General features: G+C 38.2%; 1 protein-coding gene across 1 annotated transcript in view; it reads left to right on the forward strand.

Moving 5' to 3' along the window:
• Positions 1–16,264, forward strand: part of Drosha (drosha ribonuclease III) — a 137,119-nt gene that overhangs the window by 88,480 nt on the left and 32,375 nt on the right. The window contains exons 23-28 of the mRNA XM_008835690.3: positions 963–1,022; positions 2,762–2,861; positions 6,486–6,588; positions 8,516–8,586; positions 13,650–13,694; positions 15,172–15,329. Of these exons, the coding sequence (XP_008833912.1) occupies positions 963–1,022; positions 2,762–2,861; positions 6,486–6,588; positions 8,516–8,586; positions 13,650–13,694; positions 15,172–15,329 (537 nt within the window). The remainder of the gene's footprint in view (positions 1–962; positions 1,023–2,761; positions 2,862–6,485; positions 6,589–8,515; positions 8,587–13,649; positions 13,695–15,171; positions 15,330–16,264) is intronic.

Consider the following 16,264-nt stretch of genomic DNA (forward strand, 5'->3'; position numbering starts at 1 on the left):
CTAACCTTGCTAGACCACTGGACATCTGCAATGCTCTTGGGGCTTCTCTTTCCTGCACTCTTTAGCGTCTGTCTCTGCATAGCATCCAGAGTGGCTTTTTGAAAAGCTATATCAGGTCCTGGAACACTCTACCTAATCAAGGAGATAGTGAAAGAAGCACGTTAGTGCTGAGGCAGGGCAGGAACCTTGGGCTTCCTGGGAGGTGGGAGAAAGTGCCTTTTGTTTTGGTTGGTAGAGCCCTGTTTTTACACATGAGAAACCAATAACTCATGAGAAGTCACTTTATCATATAAATAGTGTGGTGTATATATGTGAGGAGGGGGTACTGATTTTGATAAGACAAATCTTCATAGAGAAGATATTTTCTTGAGCTCCTGAGGGATAAAGTAAATTTTCACTGTGGCTGGGTGGGAAGTCCTAAGGAAGCTAAAAGCCTGGCTTGAAGAGGAGCCCTGGGTGTTCTGTGCAGTGCTTTTCAGAGCTACCAAGTGGTTGGGAGCCAGAGCCCAACACAGGTGGGAATGGATAGCAGCAGGAAATAAGATGACACATGGGGTAGGCCTGTTTTAAAGGACTTTAGATACTAGGTTGAGTTTAGAGGTTAAGTGATAAAAAGCTGCCTTGAGAACTTTTCTAGAATGCATTCTCCTTTCTCTTGTGCACACGATAGCACTATATAAGTTTTAAAAAATTACACTCTTTTTCTTTCTTTCTTTCTTTCTTTCTTTCTTTTTCTTTCTTTCTTTCTCTCTCTCTCTCTCTCTCTCTCTCTCTCTCTCTCTCTTTCTTTCATTTATTATTTATTATTTGTGTGTGCACTTGTAGAGGTTAGAGGACAATTTGTTCTCTACTTCTACTATGCAGGTCCCAGGGATTGAAGCACGATGTCATTCTTACCTACTGAGCCATCTCACCAGCCCTAAATGTGCTGTTTTAAATGGGCTTTTAAATTCTCATTGTAGGATTAATCACAATGAAAGGTTGGAGTTCCTGGGTGATGCTGTTGTTGAGTTTCTGACCAGGTAAGTAGGCTTCCCCTGCCACAGTTCCCCAGTAATTACATTTTATAGATAGCATATTTAGTACATTACCCCCTTTGTAATTAGCCAACAAGGCATTGAAACACCATGTATTTTCTCTCCTGCGGAGCTTAAAAGCCACATGTCTGTGGCTCTTGCCCTGACAACTGCACTTGCTGCTGCTGTAATGGTGAGATTACAAGATGAAAGGCTGGTGCTCTGTCCTGTCAAGCATGTGTTAAAGTTGCTTACAGGGAGGAGAGATCAGCTGGTCTGGGTCTCCATGATTCGGAGCTTCATTCCATTTGAAAAGAAAGGGATGGTATTTTAAAATGTCATTTCATTTTCCAGGATTTGTCTTTGATCCTGTTCTCGCTTTTTCTAATCTTGGGTGAAATAAAGGTGACTAGGGTGTGTGTGTGAGTTCTGCGTATGCGTGTGCGTGTGCGTGTGTGTGTGTGTATGTGTATGTGCGTGTGTTCGTGCATATGTGCATGTATGTGTTTTCTTTCCAGAAGCATTTTAGGATTCTTGATTTGGAGGTAGAGACTGGAAAGTATATTTTGTTTTTCATACAAAATCTTTCTTCTGAAGGGAGGAGACACAAACTTCATTTGGAATTATCTTGAACTATTTTCTTTCTCTTTAAATCAGTTATTTTCATAAGAAGGGCATGAGAAGGGGCCATTCTGTAATACTCTTTAAGAGTCATTGAGCTTAGCTGTCCTCCTGGACAGCAGATCTGACAGATAATAAGAGACGGCAGCTGCAGTTGTGGTCCACATAGCTGTTCTGTGTGGCCTTTTACCTGTGCTCATACTTGGCCCATGGGCTCCTTTGGTTCATCCTTGTACAGAGCCAACCATTGTGCCACTTTCAGCTCTGTTCCTGTCTGACTGTGCTGTTGATCACTAGGCCAGTACTGCATCCCTGCTTAGGGCTTCCCAGGACTGTCTTCAGGGCCCACGTATAACCCTATACAGGGAAAGGCATTTGTTTATAGTTCCAATTTCACACTTTCAGGTATGTTTGCTCTTGTTAGTCATAAACAATGTGACAGATTGTGTATCAGATTTTAGAGAAATACTTTTGCATGCTTTTGGGGGTTTTAATGTTTTTTTAGATTACTTTTTAAAATATTTTATTTTTTTATTTTATGTGTATGAGTGTATTGCCTGTTTGTATATAAGTGCACACATGTTATACAGTGCTCACAGAGGTCAGAGGGTCTTAGATCCCTTGGAACTTGAGTTACAGATGGTTGTTTAGCCACCAAGTGAGTGCTGGGACCTGAACCTGGGTCCTCTGCAAGAGCAGCCAGTGCTCTGAACCTCAGCCATCTCGCCAGTTTGTTTTTGTTCTTTGAGACAGGGTCTTGCTATATAGCTCTGGCTGGCCTGGAACTCATTGTATAGAACACGCTGGCCTTGATCTTGTTGTGATTCTCTTGTCTCAGCCTCCAGAGTGCTAGGATTACACACCTGTACTACCCTGCCTTGCTCCAGAGAAATCTTTTATTAGAAATAAACATTTTAACAGATACATGAGTAAATGTTGCCATTTGGATTTTAGTATGTTCATACATAATTTATTATTTAACTTTGAAAGATTTTTGTCTCTAACCAAAGCTTTAGTTTAGTTCATGTGACTACTGTGTGCTGCAGACACCTTGTGTTTCTGTATCCCAAAGCCACAATTTTGTGATGCGCATTTATATGTCGTATTATTATTTGTTTTGGCAGTGTGCATCTGTACTATTTGTTTCCTAGTCTGGAAGAAGGAGGCTTAGCAACCTATCGGACCGCCATTGTTCAGAATCAGCACCTCGCCATGCTTGCAAAGGTATTATCAAGCATCTGAAGCAGCTGTGCTTGGGCCTGACGCTCTCTTCTGTAGTCCACACACAGTTCTGCAGTTGGATGAGTAACTCCTCAGACTATATTAGTGGTATCCTATTTTGTAGATCAGAATGTAGTGCTTGACTTATTTATTTATTAGTTTTAAGGATTCAGTCTTATGTTACCTCTGTGAATTTTACCAGTAGCTAATGAATTCCACAGTGAGGTAACTTAAAAACAGATGAGGAAAAAATTGACAGATGTACATGAATAGGTTAAACATTTGGGGAAAAGAAACATGGGAACAAAACAAAAGAAATACTTTATGTTCTCCCTTTGTGTAATATTTCTGTATTACAGTTGTTACTAATTTATGTTAACAAGCAGAATTATAACTCTGAATAGAATACTTCAGGTAATTCACATCCGTAAGTGGTACTTTTTAGACCTTTGAGACACCTCAAATCACAGATTGCATTAATTAAGATTTAGGGTTTTGGCTGTCTGGCTTGCCTCATTGACTGAGCTGAGTGACTAACCTCTTGATTCAGACTCAGGGGATTTTACATCCATGGTCTGATGTTTCCATGTCTTTGCTGTCTTACAGTAAATCATAACTGGTAGGAGCATGGACACTTTGGCTTTGCTGTCAAGGTTCTGTCTACCCCCTCCTAAAAGCAGGGTGGTCTGCAGACAGTTGGTTTCTCCTGCAAGCCCCAGTGGTCTCATCTGTAAGGTGGGAATGCCATTGGCTCCCACCACAGGCTGGTCATAAGAATTAAATGAGATTATAAGTTTTCATGAGTCTATTTATAAAGAGGTTTTCATGATCCTTGTTCATAGTAAACACTCAGAGATGTCAATAAATTTCTAGCAGCTAGTTATTTTTATTGTTGCTATCATTGTTCTTAGGATAAATCCTTACATTTTTATAGGCCTTTGCATTTATGCAATAACAGTACTATGACTCAAATCCACAAACCTCAGGGTCTACTAGAAAAACTTTGGTAAGCTTTCTTTTCTTTTTGCCTTAAGTAATAACCTCCCTCTTCATTTTGATATAAAAGTTGGAGAAGACTAATTTTATGACTGGTTTATTGATTTGATCTTGTCAAGGCATTAATTATATTTAAAATGTAGCCAGTTGTAGCATATTTTTTTTGTGTGTGTTAGCAAGAAAGCTTTGTTGTATTTTGTGTAATAACCACCATCACAGTTACAGCAGTGGGCTGTGAACTATGTCTGGTGGCATTTGAGAATGTAAATAGTGTTGTCTGTTGAAAACTATAAGCAATAGGGTAAGCTTAACTTGTAGTAGTCTCCCAATGGATGAAAATCCACAGAGCTATGTAAAGCTGTTTTAGCGTTTAGTTGATCTATCAAAATGCTTCCTGATAGTTCTATAAATGCCATGGTAGTATATATTAGCAAGGAACAGATTGTCAGCTCATTCTCTATTATTTCTTTTCAGTTTAGGGCATAGTAAAATTTCTTAACTATTCTTCAGACACTTGTAGGGATGACCCTAGGGAGGATATTTACCAAGTGTAGGAAATTGACATAGCTTGAAAACAAATCATTGCATAGCATATTGGATTTAATACAGAGCTGTGAGTAATGATAGGCTAGCCAGTGTCTCCTTACTTCACTGAACCCCTGTAGTGCACCCCTGACTCAGACTCCTAGGTTGTTGAAAATACTGGTGTCTACCACTAAGCCTGTCTCCTTTACTTTGATTTCTGTGGCTATTTATTTCTTGTCCTAATTAAATATCATTTTTTTTTAGAACTAGATACATGATGAATGAATATTTTCTTTTTTGTCTCGACCAGTGGTCCTTAACCATTTGGAAGTGGTGGGAATTGAAGAACAACTAACCTTTCTGTGGACCTTGGAGAGCTATGGCCCTAGTCCTCCCTCTTTTCTTTCTTAAAGTTCTACTGATGCCAATATAGGAAAGGAAGGACAGTAACGCGGGGCATGTGAGAAGCTGGAATTCTCAGCACTCCAGAATAGTTGTTTATAAGCAAAAATGCAGTTCATGGTCTGCTCTCAAGCAGGACTTGAGAGATAGCAAATAATTGGATTTTCCCAGTGAAGTTGTGAAACAGATGAAATTTACATACTCTAGGATAGACTCTCACACTTGGGGATCGATTTGTTTTTAAAAGATACTTCTGCTGTTGTATTTGTGGTAGTCAAAACTCTCATTTGAGTGTATTTTATACTCTAGATGCCTGTCACTGTTTCCAGTATAAATGGATATGCATGCTTAGTGTAGAGACTGAGACACATGAAATCTGAGTGTCTTTTATCTGGACTGAAGAGACTTACTGTGTCAGGTTGTTCATTCACTTTTGACATATTCCATATTACGTTGCATGTTTTTGTTTAGCGGGTATCTTTAAATTTAAGTTTATAGAAATGGAAACAGATTTATTGCAACATGGTTATGCAGTATTTATATCTTTTCCTTTAATGAAAAATACAATTTCTGCCAAGCATGGTGGCTCACTGTCAGCACTTGGGAGGCAGAGGCAGGCAAATTTCTGTGAGTTCAAGGCCAGCCTGGTCTACATAGTGAGTTCCAGGCCAGGGAGACCTTGTCTCAAAAGACCAAAAACAGAAAAAGAAAAATACAATTTCTGTCTCGTCTTACAAGAAAATATTCATTTGGGTCTAGTTCTAAGAGGATTTATATTTAATTGTATATTAGGGTAAGAAATAAGGAGCAACAGAGATCAAAGTACAGGAGTTGGGCTTGGTGTTAGATACCAGTATTCTCAGCACTTGGGAGTCTCAGAGGGTTGAGAGTTTGAGGTCCTAACTACATCATGAGACCTTGTATCAAAATCTTATGTAAAAATCCTTAAAGAAAATAAATAAAAGTAAAGGGAAAATATAGGTAAGACCATAAATTGAAACCAAAGATGAAAGAAGTATGCACCAATGTATTCATAAGCCCATATACCTGTACTGGGTTGCACATTTTCTAAGTCCAATTCAAAAAAGGGAATAATGTTTAGTACAAATGATCTTCCCCAAACCTTTAAGGTGGATCCAACTCATTACTTCGAAAGTCTCACTGAGCCACAGAAAGATGAATGTGGAGGCCTCATAAAGGGGATGTGTGTCTAAAACACAGAGGCCCTTAAATTCTTACCTAGTTAAAAAAGGTTTAGAGCTGTAAAGAAATCTCCTTTTCTCTACCTCCCAAAATCTGTTCAGCAGTGAAGACATCATCTGTATCACATAACTCTGGATTCAGGGGTAACTCTAGACCTTTGGGTTAGGTTTATCTTCACTAGGTGAACCCAGAGGCTCATATTCTCGTAGAAGAATCTTATTTTAGTGTATTCTCACCTTTGTTTTGGACTTGGATTTGGAGAGATTTTTTTCCTCCAAATCCAATCATTTTTGACTCCAAATCAAACAGTTGGAATTCGGAAAAGAAGTTACTCAGGATTGGCCTATGTGTAAAGGACTTCTAATGAACAGTAGACTCAACTAGCTCTGTAATAAACTAACATAAGGTTGGCAGGTTTGTAACCATCATTACTTTCTTCCAAGAGATGCTGAGTTATTTTGGCAAACTGTCTCTTATTTTTTATCATTTGGAATTTTGTAGAAACTTGAACTGGATCGATTTATGCTGTATGCTCATGGACCTGACCTGTGTAGAGAATCAGACCTCCGTCATGCAATGGCCAATTGTTTTGAGGCATTGATAGGTAATTGCTTTTTCAAATCTGCTTCTTGTATTTCTAAGCTAGCCGGAGAGCATACGAAATTCATTGTGGAAGCTTATAAGGAAATAACTTGCTCCTAAACACGTGGGCACCCACCATATTATAGTTATTTTAGATTCTTCCTTTAAAGAATTAATCATGCTTCCCAGGTTTTGTGTTCTTGGTATCTGACATCATGCTCAGTGTTTCCTGAAGTGAAGTGAACTAATGTGGAGATGGATTACTTTCTAGATTGGATTTAGGGTCACATATGTGAGCAAACAGAAACTAAGTTGCTAGAAAGTCCCCAGTGTTGTTTTTGAACACATTCCAAATTATTTGCAAGATTTTCTGATTTCAACATCTTTAAAACTCAATGTTTTTTAAATCCTAGGACTTGAATCTATATAACTACTGTTTGTTTTTGTGAAGCAAGACGGATACATAGATGCTAACTTCTCAGCTGTACATCTGCAGCATACGAATAGCTATTGGTAAATAATAGCTACAGAAAAATTATGAAAATTTAATTAACTGATCATTGTAGTGTGCTTTACAATAAAATGTTATAGCTGATTGACTGTTTTGTTTTTTAAGCTAATTTTTTTTGATTAAGTACATTATTTTCCAAAGTTCTTTGTACTTATTTTTGCCCTTTTTCTTTGAAAATGAACACAAAATTTCCTATTATAGTTTCATGTTGATGATAGTGGCAAAAGAATGTTAATAATTATCCAGTCTTTCACAGCAATGTGTGTTTTTCATAAATAGGTCTATTTCCAGAGAGTTTATTATATGAAATTACTGTGCTCTGTATACATAATGTTTGGCAATGTTACTGTTTGGCTCCAGAGCTCAGTAAACATGATTCAGTTCTTGTTCCATCAGTTGTCAGATCTGTGTCTTTGGCAAATTATCCAATCTCTGATCTTAAGTTTCCCTATCAGAGCTGGAGAGAGTGTCCCTTACCTCATAGAGTTCTTGAAAGAATCAGAGTGTCCAGTCCTGGCAGTATTCAGTCCAGAGCAGAGTTCCACTTAATTGAGACTTCCTGCTAATCACATAGGAGCCTAACTCCTACGCATCTTTTCTGACAACCTCCTGACCTGCCCTGTGAAGGTGGAAAGAAGAATGTGGAAATACTTAGCCTGGTGCTTGGGTAGTGACTCCCAAACCACAGTAGCTATTACTGTTAAAATCATTTTGCTTTAACTATTGATAAATGTAGTAATATGTAGTCATCAAAAGCCCTGGAAATTTAGCACCTTAACCTTGGATGTGGAAAAGTAACCATTCTGAAGATAGAAAAATTTGATTTCAAGAAAATATGACTATTCTATTCCAGGTTTATTTGGTACCAACTTAGAATGTTATCATTGTGCTTACTTATTTGTGATTAATGCTAAATGTATAACTTAGTTATTTCAAATTATAGGTAAAGTTTACACTGGTTTTTATTTACAGAAGTCTTCACTGATCTAGACTCTGGTCTAGATCTTTATACATGTCTTTTTCTTAGTCATCAAAGGCTTTGTCATCCAGGGCTTTTGATACATGAATCCCTGTTCTGAAACATACACCATAAATAAAGTAAAATGAAGCATTAACATTTCTTTACATGGCCAAGTATATGTGCAGCGTCCCTTTAATAGGGTATATAATCCCTCCCCCCTTCAGGAGAATTCATGTTTGGTCTTTTCTGCTTATAGAACTTGGATTTTAATGAATTGACTTTCTATTTCAGTCTGATTTCTAGTTCAAAACGTAGCTAAAAGGGGGAGAATGTTACCTTTAAAACAATCTCTTACTAACTCACAGGTTTTCTCCAGTGACTGGTTTTGGCTTGCCTTTTCACTTTTTATGGAGACATGTAATTTTCTCTGAATATTAACTCAGACTTCCTTTTGACACTGTCTTCCCTTTGATCTAGGAGCTGTTTACTTGGAGGGAAGCCTGGAGGAAGCCAAACAGTTATTTGGACGCTTGCTCTTTAATGATCCGGTATTTATCTTCAGTCATTTTGTTTTCTTCAACTATATTATCAGTATAAAAGTTTTGTAGCTTGAAATGACTATGAAAGACTTAAGTCACTTATAGCTGCTAGGTATTCAGTATATTGGCAACAACTTATGCAACTCTAGCAGATACTGAGAATTTTGTGGCATTTTTTCCAGGAGTTTTTCTTTCACTTGAATAATCTTTCCTTATGGACACTTACAGATTAAATATGAATACAAAAATAATAGGACTTAATTTCATTTTCAAGTTTCTTGAAGTTATTTAGCCCCAGCTGGCCTGGAACTCACTTTGTAGACCAGGATGGCCTCGAATTCACAGAGATCCGCCTGCCTCTGCCTCCCAAGTGCTGGGATTACAGCCGTGTGTCACCACGCTCTGCTCAATTTTGCATTTGTAAATAAATGGATTCCTATCCCATGCAATCTTAGTTGAAGATAATACCCTTTTGGGTTTTGTGTTTATGATATTTTTCTATAAATTATGCAGACTAAAAACTGCATATTTATTTTAGAAACCAGTTCACAGGAAGTTTCTGATGAGACTATGAATAAACAGCATAGAAGAATTTTTTTCCCAAGCAAATTATAATACTCTAAAATAAATTCTGTTACTGAAGCATTAAGCTATTAATTTTGGCCAGAGATACTCTATTTAATCTTGCATGGACTAGAGCATCCTAGATGCTTTTTGTACCCAAACAGGTCAATTTAACATGTAAAGAGAAAGGCAACTCTGGATTCCAAATTGAAATGTCATAATAATTGAATGAAATAGCCCTTGTGGAGTAATAAAGAACACACGAAGCCAGGGTTTTAAGCCTCTGTGAAACCTTCAGCTTAAGTGGCTGTCAGATGTTATTACTGCATTACTTTGTGTAGCTAGAAAAAAAAAAAAGGAAAAAAATCAATAGTTTTAAAAAGTGTGACCTGTGTGATGTTATATTCAAGAATTAAAGTTTTTTATTTGTCTTTCTAGATAACATGATGATTTTTTATGTGTGTATTCTTGTGATGGGAAAATTATCTACAGATGTTCTGTGGTCTCCCATTTTGTCCCACATAAACAACTGCGTCTTGATTTGTGTCTGTGGCAGATGGCATGTATCTTAGGACTTTTTCTCAAATCTTAAAATATCATTGTTCTGGCCTTTATCCTTTGTTGGCAGTTTCTGCCACCTCCTTCCTGTTTTCTCCCTCTTTTCCCTCTGTGCTTCCCCTGCCTCCACTCATCCCTGCCCCTTTTCCTTCCTTAACCTGGACCCACCCCTGTGCTCTTCCCTGCTTTTTTGTATCTCGTGTTCTTAGTTTCATCCATTTGCGTTCAGATTCTTTTCTTTCTTTAAACTGCTCTGTCCCACTTGTCTACTTAGCACGCTTATCTTAGATTGTCAGTGCCTAGTGCAGTGCTGACCTGCATAGCATTTAATGATACCTGTTAAAAGTGAAATCAAGAAGTGACTAAATGGAAAAGCAGAGTCTGAACGTTATCTTACAAATGGAGTGACTGAGGTTCAGAATTCATTTTGGTGTGTCTTTTATAAACTGAACAGGGCTCAGTAATACACAGCTTTCCACTTCAGTGTTTTCAAGCATACAGACTTGGATATTTTAAATTGTTTGACATCTCCAAATTGGCTTGACTTTTAGCTATAGAATTAGCCAAGAAATGTGGACAAACCATTGTACATTGTACACACACACACGTGTGTGTGTGTGTGTGTGTGTGTGTGTGTGTGTGTGTGTGTGTGATTTTGTCATGAAAATGAATCAGCCAAACACAGCCAGGGACAAACCTGTGGCAACTAGTGCTGGAAGGAGGGAAGCATCCTTTTAAGGCCAGGGCTGGGCTGAACAATGGGGTTTGGCTGCCTTGTGTGAGACTGAGGTAAGAAAAATAAGGAATTAATTTGGTGAGTTGAAGATGGCTAACAATGGCCTGTACCCTGTAGTCCTTATTCAGGGATAAGACACAGCAGAGCAGGTGAGGACAATGCTGTCAAAAGGCAGAAGGTGCTCAAGGGGGTCCTTGTTACATTTCATAAGCTGGTGGGAGGGAAGCCGTGTTTCCTGTTCTTGCTGTTGGCACTCTGCGCGCTCTTCCCGACCCTTTTCAACAGCAGCACTGTCTTTTCTTTTTACCCTCAACTGATTTTTACTTTCAGCAACAGACAATATTTGCTTTTAGTCTTTGTGTAACCCTTTAGGTTTACTCACTAAGTTTGTATGCATCAGAAGCTTCATTTTGATTGACGATGGAAAGGTATTATATACTTTTCTGTCTCTACCTCTGTCTTCTGTTTGTGTATCTGTCCCCAACATCTCTGACCCAGGCCTTTCTCTGGCACTCTAGAAATTGGAAAAGGTGGCTCTTCAGATTGCTTCTGGGCAGCATTACCTAGGTGTTCCACAGACTCACCATTTCAACATGTTTAGTATTGGCCCTGTCACCTTTAGTTCCCCCAAATATTTTACTTTTATTTTTTATCTTTTAAACCAGAAACCTTAGGATCTTTTCTGCCCCTAAGCTTTTTTCTTCTCTGTGTCCATTCAGTTTTAAATTCCCATCACTGCTGACCCAGGTGACTTGGATTGCTTTGCTGTTGGCAGTCCTGCATTCCCTCATCTCTCACCTGTTTAGCTGGCTATCATCACTCACTGCTCCAGGCCATTGTTATGCCAAGTGTTGTTTGAGTGCAGGGACCTTTCTAGTTTAAGATATTTGATTACTAGCCACCAAAATCTATAATATACAACACAATAGTTAGAAGTTTTCTTGATCTGATCCCCCCCCCGCCCCATTTCAGTCTCTTTCCCACTTTCTGTGCCATTCCTTAGAAATTTCCTTTTTGTGCCTATGTATGGCTTCTGTTTCTCACCCTCTGCTGGTTTGCTAGGTTTCTGATGTCCTTCAAGTCTTCCTGGAAGATCTGTCCACAGCCCATCAGAAGTGTGTGGCTTTTCCTCTGTTCCCACTCTCTCCTATCTTGTCACAGCCCAACATCCTACAACTAACCATTCTCAACTGCACCCATTTCTTTTCATAGATTTAATCTGAGAAAATGGCAGCTGTGGCATAGTTTAGAATAATTTTTTATACTATTGGACCCTACTGCAGGTTATTTTATTAAATACTTTCATTCTTTCTGATTGGGCCCCTTTGAGGACAGGGCAGTGTTCTATTTATCTTAGTACCTCATATGTAATAGGTGTTTAAGGTGAATGTGCTGTGTTAATGAATGATTCAATCAGTCTTAACCATTTTTCAGAAGCATGCCCAAGTCCTAGAGCTAATTGGTGGTATCACTGGGATACTGATCTACACCTTCCCAGTGTATTTTCTCTGATACCACACTGGGGTTGATGAAAGGAAATGAAGGTGGGTGAAATAGTCTAGTTGTGAGATGGAATGGGGTTGTACAAAGACAAGTGGCTGTGGACATCAGAGGAGAAAGCACAGTATTTCTAACTGAAAAGCATGAAGTAACAGGGAGACTGTGAATCAGCATGTCCCTATGAATCTTGACCTTTGGAAAAATTGGGATAGGACTGAAGAGAAAGCTGATTTATTGTTGTTGTTGTTGATGCATTATTATTGAAAGTAGTATTTTCTTTGGCCAGGCACTGGGTTTAGTTCTTTGAGTACATTACTCATTGAGGTATCAGAGACTACTTTGAAGTAAGTGCTAGGATTATCTTTGGCTTATACCTGAGGAAATAAAGGCTTAGAGAGACTAAGTAAATTATCAACATGGAATCAGAGTTAAACCTAGGCACCCCACCAGATCCTGCAGCTCTTCCTAACACTGTATACTTTAGCTTAATGTGAAAAGGGAAGCGTTGTCTGGTTGCATTTGGGGTAAAAGATGCCTGTAAGGCACTCAAAGTTCCAACTTAAATGAGGGGTCATTTTTATAGCAGAATAAAATAATTCAGCTGAAGCACTATTGAAAAGCAGTAAGAACGGTGGTGCACGAAAGAGGAGACTAGCCAGAGGCTGGTGGGGAAGTGTCCTGTAGTCTACAGGAGGGAGAGCAAGGCACTGAGAACATGGAAGCTGGGGAACGGAGTACAGTCAGTATAGTTCACACTACAGGGAATTCAAGAGAAAGGGCGTTGGTTTGGTTAACAGAAGTCCCTTCATGTGCCTTTAAAGAAGAGTGTGATTTTTAAACCCTTTAAATATCGGCACTGAACCTCTATGTTTTGCTAAGTTGTGAGTTGTACAGAAATATTAGGCATTTTATTTTGCTTTATCATCTTGTATATTACAATCTTAAATTTTCCTGTACCCCTCCAGAAAAACAAACTTATGAAAAATATTTTCCTTTCATTTCAGGTTATTTTTCCCACTTCTTTAAAAAAACCTAACATCAAGGCCTAAAAGTAGATTCAGTCAGAGGCTCCCTGGAGTCTGAACTTGAAGGAAAAACACTTTAACCCTGAGAAGATTCTAATTATAACTGCCCTTGGATTTAACTCAGCCAGTGAAATAATATACTTGAATTTTCCATAAAATTAATTCATTATCATATTTCAAGTAAACATTTGTGCGACCCACAGTAAAAGTGTGATTTCGTAAATGTTAGAGCTTATGAACCAGATATGGGATATTTCCCTCTCCATTTGAAACAAGCTCATGTGATGGTAAAGCAGTGCCTAAAGAAGTTTGAGGTGACTCCTCATACAGAAGGCACAGCTAATCCACAGTTCTGGGGAATGGCGAGTTGGAAAATAGGAATAAAACAGTAGATTATCCAGTGTATTAAGTTAAGCAAATGTGTAGCTTAGTTTTAAAAGGCATCTTTGACTTCTGCGGGTTGGGGAGGCTTTTTTCTCCTCAGCTTAATGGGCTAATTAGAGTCACTACAGGCAGTTTCAGTGGTGCACACACTTTTAAAAAATTAGTTTGCTAGCACTATTGAATTTGTATCAAGTGGAGTCAGCATCTGAAATAGTTCAGTATTTCAAATAATGACATTTTATTTAGTACTCTAGAGTGTGTTAAATGATTCCCTTGAGCATTAAAGACATCATTCCATTTTCCAGGACCTGCGAGAAGTCTGGCTCAATTATCCTCTCCACCCACTCCAAGTAAGTGTGACCTTCTTGTCTACAGTGAGCTTTAGGACGTTAGCTGTTTCTTCTACCTTCCTTTGTCTTTTTTCTCCTCCTACCTTCATTCTTTGACGACTCTTCACTGGTATCATAACTTTATACTGGGTGTCAGAATGAGAAATTTTGGACATAAATAGTAAAATGTACCCATGTGTTGTATGTGTTCACATGGTCTGGAAAGCATGGGGGTCGTCTTTCCTTATACAGCAGAAAGAGCTGCTGAGGAGGTATAGCCTCCACCCCAGCAGGTGCTGTGCAGACTATGCTGTGTTGGCTTTTCTGTAGCTTTGTACCTGAAGTTAGGGACGATGATGTCAGAGGCAAGTCTAGGTATAGAGAGCAAGTAGAACAAATATTAAACTTAACATTGATATTATAACTTAATTTGGATCTTGCAAATTGATTCAGATTGCATAAAATTTACTGCACCTTAAAAATATAGTGCCATATCATGGCCTTTTACTTAGCATTTAGCAATTTTAAAGATCCATACATGGTAACATGCTTTTCTTTTGTTGGGTCAAAAAGTCCTACTATTCTGCACTTAACTTTCTCCTTTACGGTATAGGCACAAGTATTTCACCTAATCTGCATACTTTATTATATATGCATATGTATATAAAATAAATAGGAATAATGAGTCATCGAACTTCTGTGAGAGGTTTTATAATAGTAAAAGGCAACTCAAAGTTCATTAAGAATATTCTATTAAAAATATAAGGTCCCCAAAGTTGTTGAAAATGTTGATTTTAGTTATACTTTTTATATTTTCCCTTTGCTGGTTGTTAAAGGCTCATTGTTATGTGGAGCACCACCTGTCTAGTGGAGTAGTAATCTCCAGTGGAAGCTGAATTCAGTTTTAATGATGCTCATTTGCCAAAACAGTTTGGTCCCTAGAAGACACACAATAGTTAAGTTACTGTGAAAGTAGTGAGCCTCAAAGGGCAGGTCCCAGACCAGCAGCATCACATCACCTGGGAACTTATCAGAAAGGCAGATTCCCAGCCTTCACTCCAGGCAGAAAAAGTTGGGCACTCCCGGATAGTGCCTAGCCATCTGCTGTTAGCAGCCCTGCAGGTGTGTGCATTCATGAATACTGAAGTCTGAGAACCACTGCTTCACCGGTTATATACACATCCTCTAGCAGCTGTTCCTCAGCCTGCGTCTTCCTTAGAGAGTTAGTCTAATACTAGGGATTTTGAACTATCTGTGTACAGAACTTGGCCTTGAAATTTGATAGAAGATTGGAAAATATTATTTGAGCCTTCTTTAAATATTAGGTTTGTTTGCCATTGTAAGAGATGAGAAAGAGGCTTCCATGTTTTATTTGGCATTTTAGAAATTTCTGCCATGGGAGATGGAATTTTACAGAGTGCTGTCCTGGAATTGATAATTACTCTTGTAACAAAAATCTACATGTGATCTTAAAATTTATTTCTGTATTTTTCTATAGCTGCAAGAGCCAAATACAGATCGACAACTTATTGAAACTTCTCCAGTTCTACAGAAACTTACTGAGTTTGAAGAAGCAATTGGTGTAATTTTTACTCATGTTCGACTTCTGGCCAGGGCATTCACATTGAGAACTGTGGGATTCAATCATCTGACCCTGTGAGTTCAGAGCTCTCATGTAGTGCTAACGTTTAGAGGAGGTAGTTCCAGCCTTCCTGTGCCCTCCAAAGGGATTGAGATTTCAAATGCCCCTCAGAAAGTCACACAGTCAGATGAGCAGCCAGACAGTGGTGTGGACCACAGACTATGCTCTAATCCTGTAGTTTTGGTCCAGTTTATCATACATCTTTATTTCTTCATGAAGTTTATGAGAAATCTGAAGGGAGTAAAACTTTTGTCCATACAGGAATGGGTATTAAATATTGTAAACTTTGCAGGCTGTGAGGTCAAGTTGTCATTATATGAGTTTGCCATAATAGTATGAAATCATCCAGAGTTTAAAAAAAAAAAAAAAGTATGACGACTTTCTAGTAAAACCTCCAAACAGGCTGTGGGCTGGATTTGGCTCTCTGACCCCTGCTTTAGATGAATGATTTGATGATGGGCTATTGAAATAATTTAAAAAATAGGCAAACGGTGGCCTATAGATGTAGCTTGGTGGTAGCATCTTGCACATGTGAAACCCTGAGTTCAATCTTCAGAACAGAAAAAAAAGGGAGAGAATTGGCAAAATTATAGGTTTAAGGGTTATGTGATTTGTTGCTTCCTTCCCCAAAGTGAAAAATTCCCAACTCATTAAATTATTATAAAGTTTAATTGTAGATTTTTTTAAAAATTCTTAAATTCAAGATTGGAATAAATAGCATATGTATTTAATAGATTTAGTAAAAATAAATAAAATAAAAGTAGGGCCTTTTGCTTTGCTTTGTTAAAAAAGTGTTGTTTATATTTAATTTATTTTTCAATTACTATGCCTCAGCTTCTGGGCAGGCGCTATGTACCAGTCTTAATTTTGTGGTCATTTACTATACTTACTTAAAGTGTTCTTCTTTGGAACTCAATCCTTATTAACTCAACAGGGTTTTTTTTTTTTT

The sequence above is a fragment of the Nannospalax galili genome, unplaced genomic scaffold (genome assembly GCF_000622305.1).
Source record: "Nannospalax galili isolate Female #2095 unplaced genomic scaffold, S.galili_v1.0 scaffold150, whole genome shotgun sequence".
NCBI lineage: Eukaryota > Metazoa > Chordata > Mammalia > Rodentia > Spalacidae > Nannospalax > Nannospalax galili.